This window comes from Pogona vitticeps, chromosome 13 (genome assembly GCF_051106095.1).
Source record: "Pogona vitticeps strain Pit_001003342236 chromosome 13, PviZW2.1, whole genome shotgun sequence".
NCBI lineage: Eukaryota > Metazoa > Chordata > Lepidosauria > Squamata > Agamidae > Pogona > Pogona vitticeps.
The window spans coordinates 17,673,624-17,694,415 of record NC_135795.1 but is presented as its reverse complement, the minus strand read 5'-3'; the positions used below and the strand labels follow the sequence as shown (position 1 = coordinate 17,694,415).

The 20,792-nt window shown below is 42.8% G+C and overlaps 1 protein-coding gene and 1 long non-coding RNA gene across 6 annotated transcripts in view; one reads left to right on the top strand and one right to left on the bottom strand.

Annotated features, from left to right (window-relative positions):
- The window catches only part of MAD1L1 (mitotic arrest deficient 1 like 1), a 451,517-nt gene that overhangs the window by 423,947 nt on the left and 6,778 nt on the right, over window positions 1-20,792 (bottom strand). For all 5 annotated transcript variants that reach the window (XM_078381280.1, XM_020804299.3, XM_020804300.3 and 2 more), the window contains 6 exons: window positions 16,726-16,905; window positions 15,322-15,446; window positions 13,831-13,912; window positions 13,399-13,529; window positions 12,963-13,077; window positions 12,336-12,397 (listed from right to left, as the gene is read on the bottom strand). In XM_078381280.1, the coding sequence (XP_078237406.1) occupies window positions 12,336-12,397; window positions 12,963-13,077; window positions 13,399-13,529; window positions 13,831-13,912; window positions 15,322-15,446; window positions 16,726-16,905 (695 nt within the window). The remainder of the gene's footprint in view (window positions 1-12,335; window positions 12,398-12,962; window positions 13,078-13,398; window positions 13,530-13,830; window positions 13,913-15,321; window positions 15,447-16,725; window positions 16,906-20,792) is intronic.
- On the top strand, window positions 348-8,412 carry LOC144584678 (uncharacterized). The gene is made up of 2 exons (XR_013539090.1): window positions 348-2,051; window positions 8,317-8,412. It is a non-coding gene; the product is annotated as an uncharacterized LOC144584678 (long non-coding RNA).

Sequence of the window (20,792 nt, the reverse complement as noted above, 5' to 3'; positions counted from 1 at the left end):
TTGATAAGAAAATACCCATGGTCACCTTGGCAGATGACCTCTATCAAAAGAAAATGGATGGGGGAGTGCAAATAGGTTGATTTTCGTCTTTTAGGGGCTCCTGGTAGAAAGCAAGGCTATACAAGTGATCTTGCTGCTACCCTGCAGGGTCAGTTTCAGAAAGTAGCCTTGGCAGATCTGTGCTTCCATGAGGCTCTCTGGGAATTTGGAGTGGGATGCTGTCCGTCTTTTAACGTCCCTAACGCTCTCTGTCATCCAAGTAGCTCAAGCTTGTGGAAATACTGGACTCAGCAATGCAACGGAGAACTAAATAAACCGCTGAGTTGGAAGGGGCCCTACAAGGCCATTGAGTCCAACACCCTGCTCAATGTAGGAAGCCAAATCAAATCTTGCCAAGACAGAAATACTGTGGATAGGAGGCTCCTGCTCCTAGTAAGTTAGCATGCCATCTATTCCGGATGAGATTTCTCCACCCTGAAAACACAGACATGCAGACAAGGTATGTTCAAACACTGTCATTAAGTCATCTTGGTAGCATGGAACACCTTTCGCTAGTTTCTGAGTAGGGCCAGCTTCATTATGATGATCCATGCTTCAGCCTCCTCTAGGTTAGATTACTCTGATATATTGCATGGGAGGGCTGCCCTTGAATAATAACTATAAAATTTATCTAGCACAGAAATCAGCTGCAAGAATGCTGGCTGGTTAATCTTGACGGCCCACCAATTTTGAAAGTGTCGCACTCACAATCCGAGCCAACTTGAGATATGGTGCTTAACTTTCAAGCTGGTTGGGACTCGGAATATTTCAAGTGGCGCCCTTTCCCATACTAATCTGCCTTGTATTAAGATCATCACAGGAGGCTGACATTAAAGGAGGCACATTATGCCTCTACATAATGGAAACCACCTTCTACACAGCAAGAACCCTCAAGGGCAAGTAAAAGTGGTGCCAACATGGTACTCTTTTCAATACTACATTAAGTTCCTATTTGGCTCAGATATTTAAAACTGATTGTATTTTAGCAGCTTGAAGAGTTCTGTAATTATTGCATATTTAATGGTGCTGTTTGCTTTCATGGCTGTTTTAAAGTCACATGCTCGTATGTTTGTATATGGTCTACACATTTTTAAAATAAATAAATCCACTCCTACATTTTTCTCAGCACCAGCTGACATACACCAAGTGAACGAAGCATTGAAATCTTTGTAAATTCCAATCAGGTTCTTAGCAGTGAATGATCTCTTTCACACACACACACAGAGTGAGAGAGAGAGAGACAGTTCAGAAGTGAAATGAAGGACAATTAAACAAAAATGGGGAAAGTTAAAATTATAAATGACTTTGAGACTTTGACAGTTATTGTGTTTGTTGAAATGTCAGAAAGACACAGACTGAATAAAAATAAGATGTGGGCATCTGAGCCTTCTGACAGCAACACTCCATCCTCTCCCCATTAGCCTCTGCTATTTAAATGATAATTTCACTATAGCTACATTAGGCATGGAGTGGTTTCGCATCAAAAGGGAAGAGGAAGACATGCTCATGCTGGAAGGCTCTTTCCTGACAGCATACTCAACACCTGGGTTCAAGCTACTTATATTTTTCAAGGGACGCCTCACATTTCGAAAACAACCACTCTTTTCCAAAGCCTTTCGTCTTGTTGAAAGGAAAGCTACCTTGTTCAATCTGCCTTGCCATCACTTGCCATGACTTTGGGGTGTGCGTAAACATAGCATAAACCGAATAGACTTTCTAGTTGGGGCATACTTCAGAAGGTACAACCATACAGATGATGGTGTTTGATACACCAAGAAGTGCATCAGCTAGAAATTCATTGCCCATGGCCGATACCGAAAGCACCTTCAAATGCTACAGCTATCCAACAGCTCTTGTTCACCTTATCCACAACCCCTCCCCTGACCCTCAGGTCTTCCTCTCAGTTGCCTTAAGACTCCAGAACGAAGTTAAGATTTTGTATTCCCTTACAAGAACAGTTTTAACCCCTACCTGAAGTCATGAAATAGGCAAGGCCAGCTTTTATTCCATGGGTACTGTTACATACAGCACTGATGTTACCTGTCTGTCATGGGTTTGGAGGGAAAGTTCCATCCTATGGGGAGTGGAAGGCGGGACATCAGGAGGAGGGGCTGTACTGTATATATATGTGGAGCGTGTGTGGTGAAAGGAGACACTGAGAGACACTGAGAGACACTGGGATGTGACGAAGCAGCAGCTGGGAAGAAGAAGCTGGTGTGGGAGTCTGTGTGTCAGACAGGGTACTACTGTGTGTCAGAGTACCAACCTGATAGGTTCAGGTGTCTGTTGGTTAGCCAGAACTGATAGGTTCAGGGTCTGTGCTTCAAGTTAAGGGTTCTGGGTGAACCAAACTGTATGCTTGTATGAGTGAGAATAAGCCACGTTACTTTATCCTATTCACCTGATTGTTTATTCTTCCCTGTGTGTATTTAAAATAAACTTTATTCTTTTTATTGTTTAAAAATCCATCCCTGGTCTGTGTGACTTCTTATAGGGAATGGTTGGTGGCAGCTTAGTGTAAACGTGTGGCAGATCCCAGTAGGTCTGGGTTTGTCACATTGATTGGTGTCCAGCGTGTGGGATACGACTGGTCCAGTTGTCCAGTGGTCCAGCAAAGCCTTGGCAAGGGTGCCCAGAGCAAGGGGGGTCTAGTCAGGGACAGTCTGAGGCGCGTAGGTAATCTTCTAGGTGTACCTCACGGGGAGGTGCGCTAGTAGAAGAACGTGCCAACTGGGGAGACTTAGATTAAGGTGCTCTGAGGCAGCCTAGTTTTGGCGGGAAAAAAGCTGAGGCAAAACTGCGTAGTAACAGTGAGCTAGCTTGCCAGCTGAGAGGCCCAGCAGAGGGGGGTAGGCTCTGACTCGATACTGTTGCAAGTTAGTGCTGAAGAACAGCAGCAATCTCTAGGGAGAGCTGGTTCTGAGGCAAGAAGGAAAAAAGTGGTCGTTTTATTTTGAGGCTTGACTTTTAAAGCAGCCTGTTCTGAGGGGGGATTATGCCCTTGACTCGAAGCCAGATGGCCGAAATGAGTGAAGTGAAAGACCCCCAGATTGACCAAGGTTCTGAGGATGAATTTGGCTCAGTGCAAGGTGACAGCACAGGAGAGCAGGACCCAGAACTCAAAAAAATACTCCTAGCCCAACAGCATGAACTGAGGGTGAGGGAAATGGAGGAAAGATTAGAGAGAGAAAGAAGGGAGGAAAGGGAGAAACAAAGGCAATTTGAACTAGAGAGAGAGAGAGAGAAAATTGCTCTGGAAAAAGAAAGAATGGTGTTTGAATTAAGAAAACTGGAACTGATGAACCAGAACAATAATAACAATAGGGATTCTGAGGGAGGCCAATTGTCTAAAGCTGACCTGAAGAAATTCCCTGTGTACCACAAGGGAGATTGTCCTGAGGTGTTCTTTTCCTTAGTGGAAAGAGCGTTTGTGGACTTCTCAGTAAGGGAAACTGAGAAGATGACCATCATGCGATCTTTAATCAGTGGTAGCCTGGCTGAGGTCTATGCCGAGATGCCTGAGGAACTGATGAAAGATTTTGCAGAGTTTAAAAAACTGGTGTTTGCCAGACATGGGATAAATGCGGAACAGCTGAGACAAAGATTCAGGTCCCTCACCAAGAAACCAGAACAGACTTTTACCCAAGTGGGGGCCCAATTGGTGAGGCTGCTTGAGAAATGGCTATCGCAGGAGGGAACAGAGACCTATGAGCAGCTTAAAGATTTGATAGCGCTGGAACAGTTCTATTCAGTCCTGCATGGGGAATTGAAATTCCAGGTGAGGGAAAGGAAACCGAAATCTGTGGCAGCAGCCGCAGAGATCGCAGATTTTATTTCCCAAATAAGAAAGCCCTTGGGTGAGGGGAAATCTGTAGGTAAACCCAAAGAAACCTACAGCAAGTACTCTCAGGGACCAGGGAAAAGCCAGCAAGGGGGAGGGGCCCATGGTGAAGGGAAGCCCTCAGACATGAAACTAAGACCTCAGATTTTGGAGGGAAAACCAAAACAAGATGAGAGAGAATCAAAATACACCAGAAAATGTTATTTCTGTCAGGGAAAGGGTCATCTAATCTCAGAGTGTGAGAAATTAAAGCAGCTAAAAGGAATGGTGCCTCAGGAGTCTAGTGGGACCAAGCCAAAAGCTGTGTTCTGTGTCCAGAAAGAGCAAGGCTCAGTGTCACTGAGGGAGCCTGTTGCCATGGCTACTCAGTCTGGAACAGCTACCTCTGCTGATCAGGCTGAGGAAAATGGTCCTCTTATAGAGGTAAAGCGCTGCTTGCTGGTGAAAACAGATTCTCAGTTGTTTGAGACAGCAGGGGTGGACGTAGGAATACTTGACCGTCAGTATAGGGGGCTGCGGGACACTTGTTCCCAGGTAACCCTGTGCCATCCAGATATCATTCCTAGGGAGTATATAATCCCAAATGAGAGCATGAAGGTGGCAGGGATTGAGGGGCAGGTAATCTCTCTGCCAGTAGCAGAGGTACCTGTCAACTTTCAAGGCTGGAGGGGAGATTGGCGGCTAGCGATTTCATCGACTCTGCCAGCAGCCGTGCTCGTGGGAAATGACCTGGCTGAACATGTGAAACGGGTGCTAGTGATTACACGCTCACAAGCCACCACAGGGACAGTTCAGGGGGGTAATGATGAGCCAGAGACGGAAGCAGAGGGGAGTTCAGAAGCTGTGGTGGAAACCTTAACCACAGACAGCAGATTTGGACAGGAGCAAAAGGCAGACGCCACTCTCCAAAAGTGTTTTGAACAGGTGACTGACGCCCAGCTAACACCTGAAACCCCAGTGAGATTTCTGGAGAAAAAGGGGATTTTATATAGAGAAACCCTGAGGAATATCTCAAAAGGGGGAGATGGGATCAGAAGTCAGCTGGTGGTACCTGAAAAGTATCGCCCCATGATCTTACAAAGGGGGCACTCTGACATGTTTGCTGCGCACTTAGGGGTGAACAAAACACAGCAGAGAATCACACAGAATTTCTACTGGCCTGACATAGGGAAGCAGATCAGGGAGTTCTGTAAACAATGTGATGTGTGTCAAAGGCAGGGGAATAACCGCGACAGGACCAAAGCAAAGTTGTGCCCTTTGCCTGTGATTGACACTCCGTTCAAATGCATAGGGGTGGATATTGTGGGACCTTTGCCCAAGGCCACAAAGAGGGGGAACAGGTTCATTCTAACAATTGTGGACCATGCCACAAGGTATCCTGAAGCCATTCCCTTGACTAATATTGAAACTAACACAGTGGCCGATGCTTTGGTGGGGTATATGTCCAGGATGGGATTTGCCTCAGAGATAATCACAGATTTGGGCGCATCGTTCACATCAAAGCTCATGAAACGCTTATGGCAAATCTGTGGAATTAAGCACAAGGAAACCACTGCTTATCATCCTGAAAGTAATGGGTTAACTGAGAAGTTCAATGGGACTCTAATGCGCATGATTAGGGCTTACTTGGCAGAGAATCCAAACAATTGGGACCAGAAGCTGCAATCCCTTTTGTTTGCTTATCGATCAGTGCCACAAGCCAGCACCGGGTTCAGTCCATTTGAACTTTTATTTGGGAGAAGGGTGAAAGGGCCCCTTGATTTGATCAAACAAAATTGGGAGCAGATCACCCAGGATGACCCACAAGACGTTGTGACTTACATAGACACCTTGATGAATGACCTAAGGAGAAATCTAGAGCTGGCAGCAGAAAACCTGCAAGCTCAGAAGGTCAGACAGAAAACATGGTATGACCACAAAGCTAGAGAGAGGCACTTTGACCCAGGGGAGGAAGTGCTTTGGCTTAGGCCCTGCAGAGAGAATAAACTGCAGCTCAAATGGGCAGGACCATATAGGGTCATTTCCAAGATGTCAGACCTGAACTACCTAATAGAGCAGGAGGAGAACCAAGCAAGGAGGGTGGTTCATGTGAATGCCCTAAAACCCTACTACAGAGGGGAACAGAGGGTTTTATTCGCGATAAAAGCAGCTGAGAGTGAGGAAGCTGAATTACCCTTCTGGGAGGGTAGAGGGGAAGTAAAATACAACCCAGAGGAGGTCAAGATCAGTCCTGCACTCACCCAAGACCAGCAGCAAGAACTAAAAATGCTGCTTAGTAAATATCAACAGGTGTTTTCCAACAAGCCGGGGATAGTGAAGGGAGTGATGCATCGGATCCACACAGGGGATGCACCCCCGCAGGCAGTATCCCCATACCGAGTAACGGGACCCTATAGGGACAAGGTACGGAAGGAGCTGGACGAGATGCTGAGGGAGAACATAATCGTCCCCTCTTCTAGTCCTTGGTCCTCTCCGATAGTCCTTGTGGACAAGCCTGATGGGAGCATTAGGTTTTGTGTCGATTACAGGAAATTAAACCGTGTAACCACTCCTGATGCCTACCCAATGCCCAGGCTAGACAACCTGATTGAAACCATAGGGGGTTGTCGGTTCATCTCATCATTGGACCTGGTAAAGGGATATTGGCAATTAAGAATTGATCCCAGGGATCAAGAAAAGACTGCCTTTTGCAGCCCTTTTGGTCTCTATGAGTTTCAAGTCCTGAGCTTTGGTCTCAGAAATGCACCAGCCACATTCCAAAGGCTGATGGACCAGACCTTGGCAGGGCTCAGTGACTTTACAGTGGCCTACATTGACGACATAGGGATCTTCAGTAATACCTGGGAAGATCACCTGTTACACCTGGAGTTAGTGCTGCAGAGGTTAAGTGCAGCAGGGCTAACAGTAAAGGCCAGCAAGTGTCAGCTGGGTAGCCCAGAAATAAAATACTTGGGTCACATGGTAGGGGGAGGAATGATAAAACCCCTAGAGGCCAAAATAGAAGCAGTTCGTGATTGGCCTAGACCCAACACCAAGAAAAAGGTCAAATCATTTCTTGGGTTAGTGGGCTACTACAGAAAGTTCATCCCGAGGTTTAGCGAGATTGCGGCTCCGCTGACCGATCTGACGAGGAAGAAGGCTGATGACCGCATCCCGTGGACCAGCGACTGTGAGGAGGCGTTCCAGAGGTTGAAGGAGGCGTTAATCAACTATCCAGTCCTGCGTGCTCCAGACTTCGACCGGGAGTTCATCATCTACACCGATGCGTCTAACAGCGGCGTAGGAGCAGTTCTGTGCCAGGAGGATGAGAATGGTGACCAGCATCCAGTGTCCTACCTGAGTAGGAAACTTCAAAAAGGTGAGAGACATTTGGCAACCGTGGAGAAGGAGTGTTTGGCCATAGTCTACGCGATCCAGAAGGCCAAGCCTTACATCTGGGGAAGACATTTTATTCTGTGTACTGACCATTCACCATTGCAATGGTTAAAGACAATGAAAACCCACAATAGCAAACTTATGAGGTGGGCTTTAAACCTACAGGACTATGACTTTGAAGTGAAGGTGGTCAGAGGGTCAGTGAACTGTGTTGCTGACGCCTTATCAAGAAGACCTGAAGAATGAAGACGGCGAAAGAAACATGGACTATGTGTATATAATGATGACAAAAAGTAAAATGTACCTGTTTTTTGAATTTGGTTTGTATGAATAAAGGTAAATTAATGTAATGTATATGGTAAATGTTTAAATGCCTATTTGCTATGGTTAACTTAGAATGTAAGTATAAGTGAGTATAATATGGTATGTATAACTGTTGTTGTGTTTTATCAAGGTTGTTTTTTTGGTGAAAAGCACGTTAGCTTTCCCCCTACAAAACAACTTATAAAGAGGGGAGGTGTTACATACAGCACTGATGTTACCTGTCTGTCATGGGTTTGGAGGGAAAGTTCCATCCTATGGGGAGTGGAAGGCGGGACATCAGGAGGAGGGGCTGTACTGTATATATATGTGGAGCGTGTGTGGTGAAAGGAGACACTGAGAGACACTGAGAGACACTGGGATGTGACGAAGCAGCAGCTGGGAAGAAGAAGCTGGTGTGGGAGTCTGTGTGTCAGACAGGGTACTACTGTGTGTCAGAGTACCAACCTGATAGGTTCAGGTGTCTGTTGGTTAGCCAGAACTGATAGGTTCAGGGTCTGTGCTTCAAGTTAAGGGTTCTGGGTGAACCAAACTGTATGCTTGTATGAGTGAGAATAAGCCACGTTACTTTATCCTATTCACCTGATTGTTTATTCTTCCCTGTGTGTATTTAAAATAAACTTTATTCTTTTTATTGTTTAAAAATCCATCCCTGGTCTGTGTGACTTCTTATAGGGAATGGTTGGTGGCAGCTTAGTGTAAACGTGTGGCAGATCCCAGTAGGTCTGGGTTTGTCACAGGTACTTTCAACACTGACAAGTGGTAAGGAAACAAGAGCAAAGAATAGCTGTGTTCCTCTTTAATATTTATTCTTTTTTCTTTCTATATTCAGAAAACCCCTACTGTGATGTGACAGCTTGTTTTACATAAGGAAGCTTGTGAACAACCACCATAAAGTTACAATCTTTGTACAGCTCATAAATCATAGCTTACTACTGGAAAAACTGCAGGCACCGTGAACGTTCCCAGATGTTGAAACAGTTTGCCACCAATGTTTCCCCCACTCCCAGTAAAAACAGAGTCCTCTTGCATGCCCTCTGAATAACATGCTCAAAACTTCAAAAGTTTCTCTGTATGTGTTCATTTAATCTAACCAGTCCTACATGCTTAACAGGATATTCTAAGATTTCATGACCAAATTTTATACAACATAGTGTGTGCCCTTTTATGGATAGCTCAGGGGTTTAGATCTCTGGCTGCGGAGCCAGGAAAGGGGAGTTCGATTCCCCACAGTGCCTGCTTGATAGGGGCTGGACTCAACGATCCACAGGATCTCTTCCAGCTCTGCAGTTCCAAGATTACTATTAATCACTGCAAGAATAGCTCTTTGCTGAGTTCTCACCCAACATTGCAAAATGATGTTTTAAACAGATTATATTCATGTAAAAGCATTTAGTTCCCAGTTTGCTGGATACTGTTGGTATGGTATTTTCTCTTTCTTTGACACTTGGTTTTCATTCTCTCTATTTTTAAAAAATATATTCCTTTAAAAAGAGACATCAAACCCAAAGAATAGCTTAGTCTGAAAGATTGTGTCATCAGGGGAACTGCCTGTCAGGCTTCCCTCCTGCAAACAGAATACTCTTGACCACTGTACTCCACTGACCCTTCAGTCACAACTGCTACTCTAAATTCAGTGGCTGACTGCTTCAAAGCCTGTTCTCGGTCCCTTATTGACAACCATGTTCCATCTTGGAACATGACAAGTCATGTAAGAACATCAGATCAGCCTTGCAGCCTCAGATCAAAGGCTCCTCTCATCCAGCATTCTATTCTCACAACCAGGGCATGAATGCAGAAACACCCCCGCTAAGCTCCCAGAAGCTGATATTCAGAGGATTATTGCCTCTGGCCACTTTCCTATTGAACTCCCATTGAGTGGAAAGTCCTGCTGAAGCATCATTAATGCAGAGTGGAGGCAGACCCAGGTCTTCTTCACGCAAAACACCATTTGCATTGCTTGTCCATGACATTGCCTTCACGCTCTGAAGCAAAGCTGAGTAAGTTAGGTCATCCCTATCTATTTGAGCCTCCCAATCCCCACTTTGCCAAGTTTTGAGTTCGTCAAAACCACCAGCAGGTTGGCTGGAAAAGGGAGCACACCCGCTGCCTTCCCAAATCTACATAGTCATGTAGCACAAATGGAAATATGATTGCTAATTCCAGCAGTAGCCACTGTGATCTTTGTCAGCTAAGAAGAATACTAAGGAAACTATAATGATAAAGAACATATTTCATTTTGTGCAGCAGGCCTTTCGCATTATTAAGAGCCATTCATAAAAAGGTGCATTTCGTCAAAGGAAGGAGAAAGCAGAAGCAAAGAAAGATTCCTATCGGCCCTGAGTCAGACACCATGATAGCAAATCCTCAGAATGTTACACCTGTGGAGATCTCCAGCGTACCTAGTCTTTCACTGCAAAAAAAAAAAGATTTTAATCACACTTCCTCACATAATGGGATGCACTATTGTGTTTTCTTTTTACTGGAGGTTGCAAGAGCAGGAGGATAAACAAACCTCCTCATGACAAGGAACAATTAGTAAGCTTTTCTCTCACTTCATCCACCAAGGTGCTGATGTAAAAAGCAGTGACCCTGTGTCTCATTTTATCCCCCAAAACATCTGAAACTGCTACACAGAACTAACTAGCGGTTCAAAGGGCTGAGAAACAGATTATATACAGATCAGACATCATCCTTTTATTACTTCTTATATTCGTAAACCAAACTAACTAGCAGTTCAAAGGGCTGAGAAACAGATTATATACGGATCAGACATCATTCTTTTATTACTTCTTATATCCGTAAACCAATCTTTCTTTGGCAGGGGATCCCAGCATACAACCTCCAAGCAGTCTCGCCTTTGAGCACTGGTCAGTCCCCTGGCTTGCCTCTCTCCAGTAAGGTTATGACCTTGTCCACTGGACAGACTGTGCCCAGGGTTTTCCACTGCCAAAGCATCACTGGAGAACAGAGGGGAGATGAATACAGGGCTAACTGCAGTGCACGCCTCGCCTCTGCCAGAAGGGGCCTATTCTCTCCTGGCAAATGCTCCCACCACAGAAGTCTGCTTACCCTATGCGATTAAACAATATAAGCATCCACTCTCTCAGAAAGAAGCACCATCCAAGACCACTAAGTTTCTTTCTTTAATTAGTTTCAGGATTGTTAGGAACCTATTCCTTCTGGTCCTGTTGAACCACAATTTGAAACAGATGACCCAGGAACAGAAGGCTGATCATAACGCCCCCCCCTGCGCTTTTTAGTGCTAGGCAATAGATCAGCCATAACCAAGGCCATGAAAAAAAAAACAAGACATGTTTCCCAAGCATGGTCATTTCTTTATTTCCCTTGACAGGCAGGACTCTTTTTCAGACTGCCTTAGGGAGGGAAGATAGCAATTCACCACTGCTTGCATTCAAAACACAAAGAACCCCTTTCTTTAACAAAGAAAACACAAGATGCATGTGTGGATGTAGTATGCATATTCTAGGTCTGGCTACTAACATAGTCACAGCTTATCTTGTATCCCATTGGATCACCTACTTCTTCCATTATCCCCAATCCACTATAAAATCCCTACTCCAATACCCAAGACCACCTCTGCATGGAGTCAAGTGATTCCATGGCTTGTTTATAATACCAGCACACAGATCTGAATGGTGACTACAGCATGCTGTTTTATACAATCAAGGCACAGTGTGATTTAGTTAAGCAGGCTTAATCATTCTATCCCTGGGGGGCTAAAGCTTCGATAAGCCAAACAAACTTCCCTTCAAGAGAAGACAGGCATGTTGATCTTACAAGAGGCGGTGGGCCCTGGAGGGGAAAAAAACCCTCCAAGACCAGAGTTCCGGCTCTTTCTAAAGCTGAGATGGAAGGAAAGAGCAACACCTGCCATTTATAGTTTTCTGATACCTTCTCTCTGGGCTGCCTATCAGGGAAGAACTCTACAGATCAAACCTACTACCTGTCAGAAAGAAAATTCTTCTTGATGCATTCTACTTACCTAGATGAAATTTAAAAAAAAAGAAAAAAAAAAGAGGAAAAGAAAAAAGCTTCCACAAGTCCGGTAGAAAGAAGTGTGCCATCTACTGGACAATGATTCATTTCCATAAGCATAAACTACCCTTAAGGCTGCTTGGGTCTGTTCATGCCAACCTTTGCCAAGCAATGACCTAAAACCACCTGTATGACATTGACAGAAGGCAAAAGAATGGCAATTAAGTCGAAATTGCAGCCTCACAAGGTCTTGTGAGGTCAAGGCAACTTCCTCCAAGCTCACCCTGGAATTAGAGTCTCTACATAGTAAACTGCATTACACCTTTATCATACATGAATGCAATTATACAAAATGCATAAAAATACAGAACCGAGATACATTAACATACTTCACTGGCATTATCCCAGTATTATTCCATTATGATAAACTCTGACAGGACCATCTAACTCTCTGCTTCCTTAACCTCATGAAATGACTTTTCAAAGTAACCCAGAGCAGAAAAGGATGGGCCTCCTGACCAGGGAGACATCAGCAACCTCCTCTTCTGTGATCGAGTCCTATTCATGAGAAAGAAATCAAACCTCTGCAGCTAAGAACTGAATTAATTCCCTGTCATTTGACAAATGCTGGTAAGCACATGAAAGCGCTAGTGAATTATGTGCATATTTCACAAGAAAGAGAAACAGTTCCTTCCCTTATATAAGGCAGCTCACATAAGAATGCCAATGGCCCTGAGATTCACTGCTGTCTTTCACTTACTTGATGTCTAAGCCAGTGCTTTGGTCCAGTTTCTCCCATGAATCCAGCCTCCCTTGAAGTTTCTGGAAGGGGAAATTAAAATTAATTTAGAAAGTAAAACAAATAACATAACTATATCTAAAAAAAATTCTCTTACGTTTTTCATTCATCCTTCTTCCTGAATGGAAATGCTTTCCCAGACTCTATTTCTTTCTTGTCTAAGCAATGGAATGGGCTGGATTTGCTATTATCAGCACCACCATAGTGTGCTCTAACAACTGTTTTCACACAAAGATGTAAAAAAAAATCGATGGTATTGATCCTATGCTTTATTTAGCCCCATTTACAGCAACAATGTTTAAAATGCAGCCTCTACTTTAAATATTCTATGATATCATGCCAATTCTTCAATATCCAGAAGACATGATAGACCTAAAAAGCTGTTACAATGGAAAGCACCGTTTAACCGAGAACCTTCCTACAAAATCTACAGTGGGCTCAACACACACAGACTTACAGGCTAAAAGGCTTATAGGACCAGCAGAGGTGCAATCAGTATGTTCACACTGGAAAATAACGAAGAAAAATCTGCAAGTAGGAGGAACATAACCCATCTTCCAAAAGTATAATGCATTTTCAGTGTCTCACCTCCTTGTCTAATTCCAAAGCTACCAGTTCTGCCTGAAGTTTCTCAAAGCGTTCTAGCTTCCTGTGAAGTCCCTCTACCTCCTCTCTGAGTAGTCCGTTGTTTTCCTTCATTTCTCTGAAAAAAGAATGAAGAACACTTTCTTGGCACATACCGTATTCTAGATGTAACTGAAAATCAAATGTCCCATCTTCTAGTAACGGAAGATACACAGTATATCATGTAGCAACAATAATGCAATAGAACCAGCATGAATACATGGCTATGAATGTATGTAAGGAAAGGTGTAAAGAAGAAAGATTGGGATTCTTGAAGGTAGGGTATCAAGATCAGTAAACGAGATTCATACACGAACTTCAAAAGTTTCAACAAACAAGCAGGAATGGTAAACATAATGTAAATTATTTCCAGTAAACATGATCACTTTCTTCTTCTCACCTGAGAAAAGCATTCTCCTCTCTGAGCTGCTGCAACTCTCGCTCCATTTTGGGAAACTTCGCCAATTCACTCTTCATGTTCTTCACAATTATAGAGTCCTCCTCTTGCAGAAAGAGCTTTTGCTCCAGATCCTGAAAAAATAAAGGGCGAAGGCAACTGTCGGAAACCTAAAGCTTGCAAACACTTGAAAAGTTTTAATATTAATTGTGCAACCCAACACAGAGTAATAAATTCATACATACTGCGAGTCTAGAAGGTGCAATTTAAGTCAACTGTGGTACATACAAAAAAATGTTATGCAAATTTTGCTTTCACGTTGAAGTTTTGTTTTGACTTTTCAGTGACAAGATGGCAAAAGAGGCTGATGCTCTCCCAAGAGTAGTCTTCTAAACGGAACATGCATCCAACAGGAGAAGAACAAACTGATCTCACCTGAATCCTCTGCTCCTTCTCGGCCAAAAGGGCTTCTTTTGCTTGTAGAGCCAGGATTTGCTGACTGGCTTCCTGCCACTTTCTATGGTGTGTGAACATAAGACAGCCATTTCATAAATGCAGAGGCCCAATTGGAAGCACAAGCACTTGCCTTACATTCACCCCTTTCATTGCTGATCAGTGGTACAGTGGTGCCTCGCACAACAATTGCTTCATACAACGATGAATTCACACAGCGATGGGTTTCTTTGAGGAATTTCCCCCATCGTTTAACGATGTTCTCTATGGGGGAATTTCACTTAACGATGTCCCTTTTTCGCTCCTGTAAAAGTGTCTTACAATGTTTGGAACCTGTTTTAAATGCTTGCAATCGTTAGCCCATCTCCTGAACCCTATGCAACCTTAATTTGGTGTTGTTCTGAGTCGTTGTTAATTTTTGGTGATTTTTTAAATTCTCCATTGAAAGCCTTTGAATGGTCCGTTCAAAGGCTTTCAATGGAGAATTAAAAAAATCACCAAAAATTAACGACGACTCAGAACAACACCAAATTAGGTTTCAGGAGGTGGGCTAATGATTGCAAGCATTAATCTGTTCCAATTGGAATGGATTAACCGGTTTTCAATGTATTCCTATGGGAAATGGTGTTTCATTTAACGATGTTTTCACATAACGATTTTTTTATGGAACCAATTAACATCGTTAAGCGAGGCACCACTGTATTTCACTTCTACATGAGCAAAAGCCAGACAGGTTTTTATGATGTAATAAGGCCTCTGGCAAAAGTCAATGCTCCTCACTAGAACCTTGTCTGTGTCTACAATTTGCCACACGTGTACTCCATGCAAGGAGAAAATACTGTCTACCTAACACTACTAGGATGTTCTCCTGTGACTGATAACTTGAGCACAAAGCCTAAAACAATCTCATCCCAGTATCAGAAGCAGGAATGACTTATTGTCCCACGGTTTAATTTTCCTACCCAGAGCAGTTTGAAGTTGTTATAAGATGGCTTTTCCCCACCTGATGTTCTCTAGCCATGCTAGACGACATACAACTCTTAAAATCTTGTAGATCAACATATGTGGAGGGCACCCATTGGGAAGAGCTGAAACAGCTCAGTGCTGTTTACTAACTAATTTAAGAGCAGCAAGCAAGAAGTCTCCAAGGGAACAAACTGAACATCACTAAATTAGTCTCCCTTGGGCTTACCACTATTTGGTACAGTATCCCGCAGGGAAAAAAATTAACCGAAAGTTAAAATTTGGGGTTTTTATTTTGCTTAAAATTAGTTTCATTTTCTACTTTTTTTTTCAGTGATCAAGTTTTCAGCATTACACATCCTGATCAAAGCAGCCCCTTTGAACAGCCAAAATCAAAAACAGCTGAAACTTTTTCCCCCTCTTTTTATATTTTTTTTTAAATTTCTGAGTGACACCAGCTGCCAAGGACTAAAGGTTTTCTTTCCTGGAAGTTGATAATCCTCTACTCACTTGTGTAGCACATCCAGCTGTTCAGTCAGCTCCTGCTTCTGTGAGTCTTGGCTCTTCATTTGCATCTCCTGATTCATTAAGTTCCACTGCAAGTCTGATATCTTCCCCTTCAGCACACTGATTGTCTGAACGAAGAAGAATATACAATACACTGTTGGACCTCCAGAATGGATGTTGTAGACAATGAACTGCCTCTGATCAAACGCTACCGACGAGTGTGTGGAGAACGAATAATTCATCATCAAACCTTTAAAGATGTCGCCACAGAACAAAGGCAAAAGCAAATCTTTGCTTCCTCTGATATGTCACCCTAATTGTCACCACCAATTATGTGAGTAACCTCAAGCTGGCATACAAATGGCAAGTTTCAAAGTTAGAATGTGTATCTACAGAAGGACTCATCACAGAGATGCAAATCGTTCCACTGGAACCCTATGAATATTTTCTCTGCAGTGGAATTTTTAAAAAGAGGTTGCATACATTCTCCCAAAAGACAAGTAACAGCAGTAGCAGAAGCAGCAAGTTTTCAAGGGAGTTATCAGAAAAGCTGCAGTTATGAGAACTAGTTTACCAGCAGGATAAAATACAGTATCCAAACTTGCCATTGGGGCATTGTTGGCCTGCAAAACAATGGCTTGCTCACTTAGTAACTGAGATTCACTTTCTATGCTAGCTTCTGAATCTCTAAAATGCCCTTTCGCATACCCTATTTCTTCGTTGAGATCACTCTGAGATGAACACACAAGCAGCCCTGGCACTCAAAATTATATAGGAGGAGGAGAGAGAAAATACCATGCCTATAACACTCTTTATGACTGCAGAACCCATGAAGGAGAAAAGTTGTTACCAAAAAAAATAAAAGGAGTGTGCTCATACATTGTAACTATTACTTAACAACAAATTACATGCCCTCTGCAAAAACAGAATAATTTGTTCCTAAAATATTGCTGCAGTAAACGGAAGTGAGTCATGGGTCATGAAACATTTTCTGGATGGTCTGGGTTGTACACACACACAGACACATCCACGTCTCCCACAATTTACAATAAACATATTGTAAATAAATAAATATTGTAAATAAACTACAAATTTCACCATGGTGCTATCTGATCATCCCAGTGCAAGCTTCAGATTCCTTTGCCTTCTGAAAAACCCATTTCTGCTTTTGAAACACGCTCCCTTCAAGAAAGATCTCAACCCTTAACTTCCCACCCTTTCCATCTCTCTGAGCATCAACAGACTTATTATCTCTTTCAAAACAGAAGCTGAGTAATGGGGAGAGAAGGTTCAGTTCTTTCCTATTGCTGTGTGTCACAACTACCAAAAGAAGAGACAGTTGTACTAACAGCCCCATACATTCAGAAATTTCAAAACATACAGAATTAAAAATGGCTTTCTTCTTACTTCATTGGCTTCAGCCAACTTGCTCTCTTTCTCCTGCACCTTTTTGTTCAGGGACTCTAAATTCTTCCGACAAGTTTTGTTAATCTCAACTTGTTCTTGAAGCTTATTTTCTGCTTCAGTCTCCCTTTCCTGGAACTGCTTGATGCGCTGCAGGAGCTCCTGGTTACGGTCAGCCTCCCGCTGAAGAAAAAGGGAAAACTCAAAGACTGCTTTTAAAAAAAAAACTCACACATGCATGTTCCAAATCACAAGTCACAGCACCACACCCTCACCCCACAAGTTAGCAAAGAAGAAAAAAGAAGTCCCATGTAAGTAATAAGTTAAAGTCAGGTAATCATTGAAACAAGCCTGCAAAATCCTTTGACACAAGTTAGCAGATAAAAGTTCCCCAAAGGAACGTGCTGGATGTGTCAATTTCACACCATTTTCTTGACAAACATGTGGAGCCCTTTTGCATTTTCTGAAGATTTTTAGTCTTAATGTCATGTTCTTTATGCCCCTTTAAGATCATCCCCATTTCTGAAGACTATGCGTACTATTATTTACCTGCTTTCTTGTGTTTTACCCATTAAGAAGAAAAAAACCAATCCAGCAACTCCTATAAGGGATGATACCTATGTGTTTAAAATATGTCTGTTAAATCTACCCCAAGTCTACCTTTGGGAAGCAAAGGGGATGTACATATATTCACACACAAAGACATCAGCTAAAAGTATTATAAATTTGACAGAAGAGGTTCACTGCCCAGATGATATCTCCTTACTCAAGAGTCACAAATGCAACGGGTCTCTTCACCAGCAATGCAACCCATGATTTCCATTTCTGCAATCTTTCATTTTTCTCAAAGGCTTTCATGGCCAGGATCTGAGGTTGTTCTTCCTGACATTTCGCCAGTCTCTGTGGCCGGCATCTTCAGAGGACTGGAGTAGGAACTCTGTTCATGCTCTGTTTCATTTTTGTTCCTTTCTAGTAAATATATTTACTGATGTTATATTAGTGAAGGCCAGGAGGGAGCATTCCGCTGCTTCATCTGTATTTGTTTTAAGTTTCTCATCATAGTGTTTATTATAGTGAATATATTAATATTGCGGATGAATATGAAGCTCAGACTGAGAGAGAACACAACATTATCTTTCAAACCAAAGGAAAGGAGGATATATAAATGTTCCTAGTACCTACTTCACTGGACATCCTTCCAATCATCTTTTATGTGCAAGCCTGGTCCCTTTTCAAGATGGTGTAATTTTAAAAAAAAATCATATCCCATGGCTGTGGACATGGCAAAAGGAAGCTACACAGGCCTCAAATGTATTTCAAGTGAATTCTCAGCTTTCTTCTTTTTAAAAAAAAAAAAAAAACCATCCACATCACAGCAGGCTGCTACTACAGTTCTTAAATCACCTCCAAGTATTGTGACTACATGGCACTAAAAATATTTTATTAAGGTTATTTAATAACTTAAACATATTAAAATGCCTGTGCTCAGATTTGTCCTATTTCAAGCTGACTTCTGGTGCCTTCCATTATCCTTGCATTACAATATTTCATGGTAATAGATCTAATAACGTAATAGCATTTAAATCCAGTTCGTCTGTGTAACCAATAAGATAGGACACTAGGAAGCTTCAGCACAACATAGAATAATTGTGGAGAAGCCTCAAATCAACATTTGCTGATATGTGACGTATTACCATAGAGAAAAAGGCTATCCGTGGCTACCAGTCATGATGGTTGTAAATCATGAACAGTGTCCAAGGAAGCAAATCACTGTATACCAGTTACTACAGTAGGAAACAAGACTAGGGGATACTACCATCATGCCTTACTTGTGGGCTTCTCCAAGCCCTCTGACTAGCCCTCCGAGTGCTGGACTAGACAGATCTTGGTTCTGATCCAGCAAGCCTCTCAGATAGCACAGCCATGACCTAAAATTCTGTTTCTGAAGCGCAGTAGATCCTCATTACGATGAAACTATTTCTCCAGCGGGGTGTAAAATACATGTAACACGCCTACCACTGAATCCTTGCTGATAGACGCTGTGATCCCCATTCCACAGTCTCGGAATGTGGAAAGTATTTCTAGCAGCTTCCATTTACTTCCTACTCAAATTGATTAGCTGTTATTGGAAAACGTGTAGCAAATTGCTCTGTTAATCAAAGCAAAACAAGCTACGGATTTGCATACTAAGCAAGGATTATGTAAAGTAGTGTGAGGTTCCTAAAACCTTTATCCACATGACTCCTGAAATGCAGAATCTGAGCAGGGTAATTACCACATTGTTGGATTAGTGCTGCTCCCTTTTTTTGTAGGAGGATTTTAAGTGTTTCTGTGACTGACTCAGCTATATTTTGGGGTTGAACTGACACCGGAATAATCCATAAAATCACTTGACTTGAAGTGGAACTAGGAACCTTCTCAGCAACACAGTTTGTCTCATTCAAAGGAAAGATCTATATCCTGCTTGCTTTTATTGTATGGATCTTTTCTAAAAACCTCTGAATTTTGGAAGCACTTTACAGAATAAACTGCACTCTAACTTTTTATTTGTGGTGCAACTGTAGAAATCAAAGGAGCACGCAAAAGCAGTCTCACAAGACATGTTAGTGTCACCTCATTCCGTTTTTTCAGATGATAGCTTTACCATGTTTGTATCCTGATGTTCACGCAATATGCCACACCTATGATCCTACGGTTCTAATCTCACAAGCTTTGGGACCGGGGCAAAGCCACAAAATGATGGCTTCAGGCCACCCAATGAAGCTTACCAGCTGAACACAGATTTGGTGGGCAACCTGCCTGCCACAGGCTAAGCAAAGGCGATGACTTAATTTCAAAAGCAATGGACTGAAACAGAGGAAAGGGGTCTTAACGGAATGGTGGCTTTACTTGTCTCTCCTGAAGTGCTTCTAACCAGATACTAACGTGGATATTTTAATGTGAAAACTTGTTTGACCATGTTTTAGTATTAAAAACTGTTATACTTCTGTTGTTGCTGCTGGTCTTTAAAATCATATCATGAACTATCTTGGATAATGGGAGAAATAGGAACTAAAATTTAAAAATGCTCCAGACATCTTCCAGCCAAGATGTCTGGAAGAAGAACTTATCCTCCACTGGATAACAGGATGGGAAAAGAAGGGTGAGAGGAAGTAGGCGAAAAAGTCAAAAAGAAAACACCACAAGAGAAAAAAAAAACATGGTGGCTCTGGCCACTCTTGGTTCTTGATTCACCTAGTATTGGCTTTAGCCCTACTCATCACTGGTATGAAGCCCTCAGCACATTTCCCTAAAACAGTAATTCCCAACCTTGGGTCCCAGATATCTAAAACTCCCAGAAGCCTTTATCTCCCAATGCTGTGCTGGTCTTTTGTTTCTGATCATGGGGTTTTCTTGGCAAAGATACTGGAGTGGAATTGCCGGTTCCTACTCCAGGTGGATTGCGTTTAGTCGGAACTCTCCACTATGACCTGTCCGTCTTGGGTGTCCCTGCACGGCATAGCTTCTCTGAGTTGCTCAAGCCCCTTCGCCACGACAAGGCAGCAATCCATGAAGGGACTTGCCAACAAAAGTCCGAATAGTCAAAGCTATGGTTTTTCCTGTAGTGTTGTATGGAAGTGAGAGCTGGACCATAAAGAAAGCTGACCGCCGAAGAATTGATGCCTTTGAATTGTGGTGTTGGAGGAGACTCTTGAGAGTTCCCTGGACTGCAAGGAGAACAAACCTATCAATTCTAAAGGAAATCAACCCTGAGTGCTCAATGGAAGGACAGATCCTGAAGCTGAGGCTCCAATACTTTGGCCATCTCATGAGAAGAGAGGACTCCCTGGAAAAGACCTTAATGTTGGTTAAGTGTGAAGGCAAGAGGAGAAGGGGACGACAGAGGATGAGATGGTTGGACAGTGTCACCGAAGCAACCAACATGAATTTGACACAATTATGTGAGGCACTGGAAGACAGGAGGGCCTGGCATGCTCTGGTCCATGGGGTCACGAAGAGTCGGACACGACTAAACAAACGAACGAGCTGTGCTGGTCAGGATTTCTGGGAGTTGTAGTCCAAGAACATCT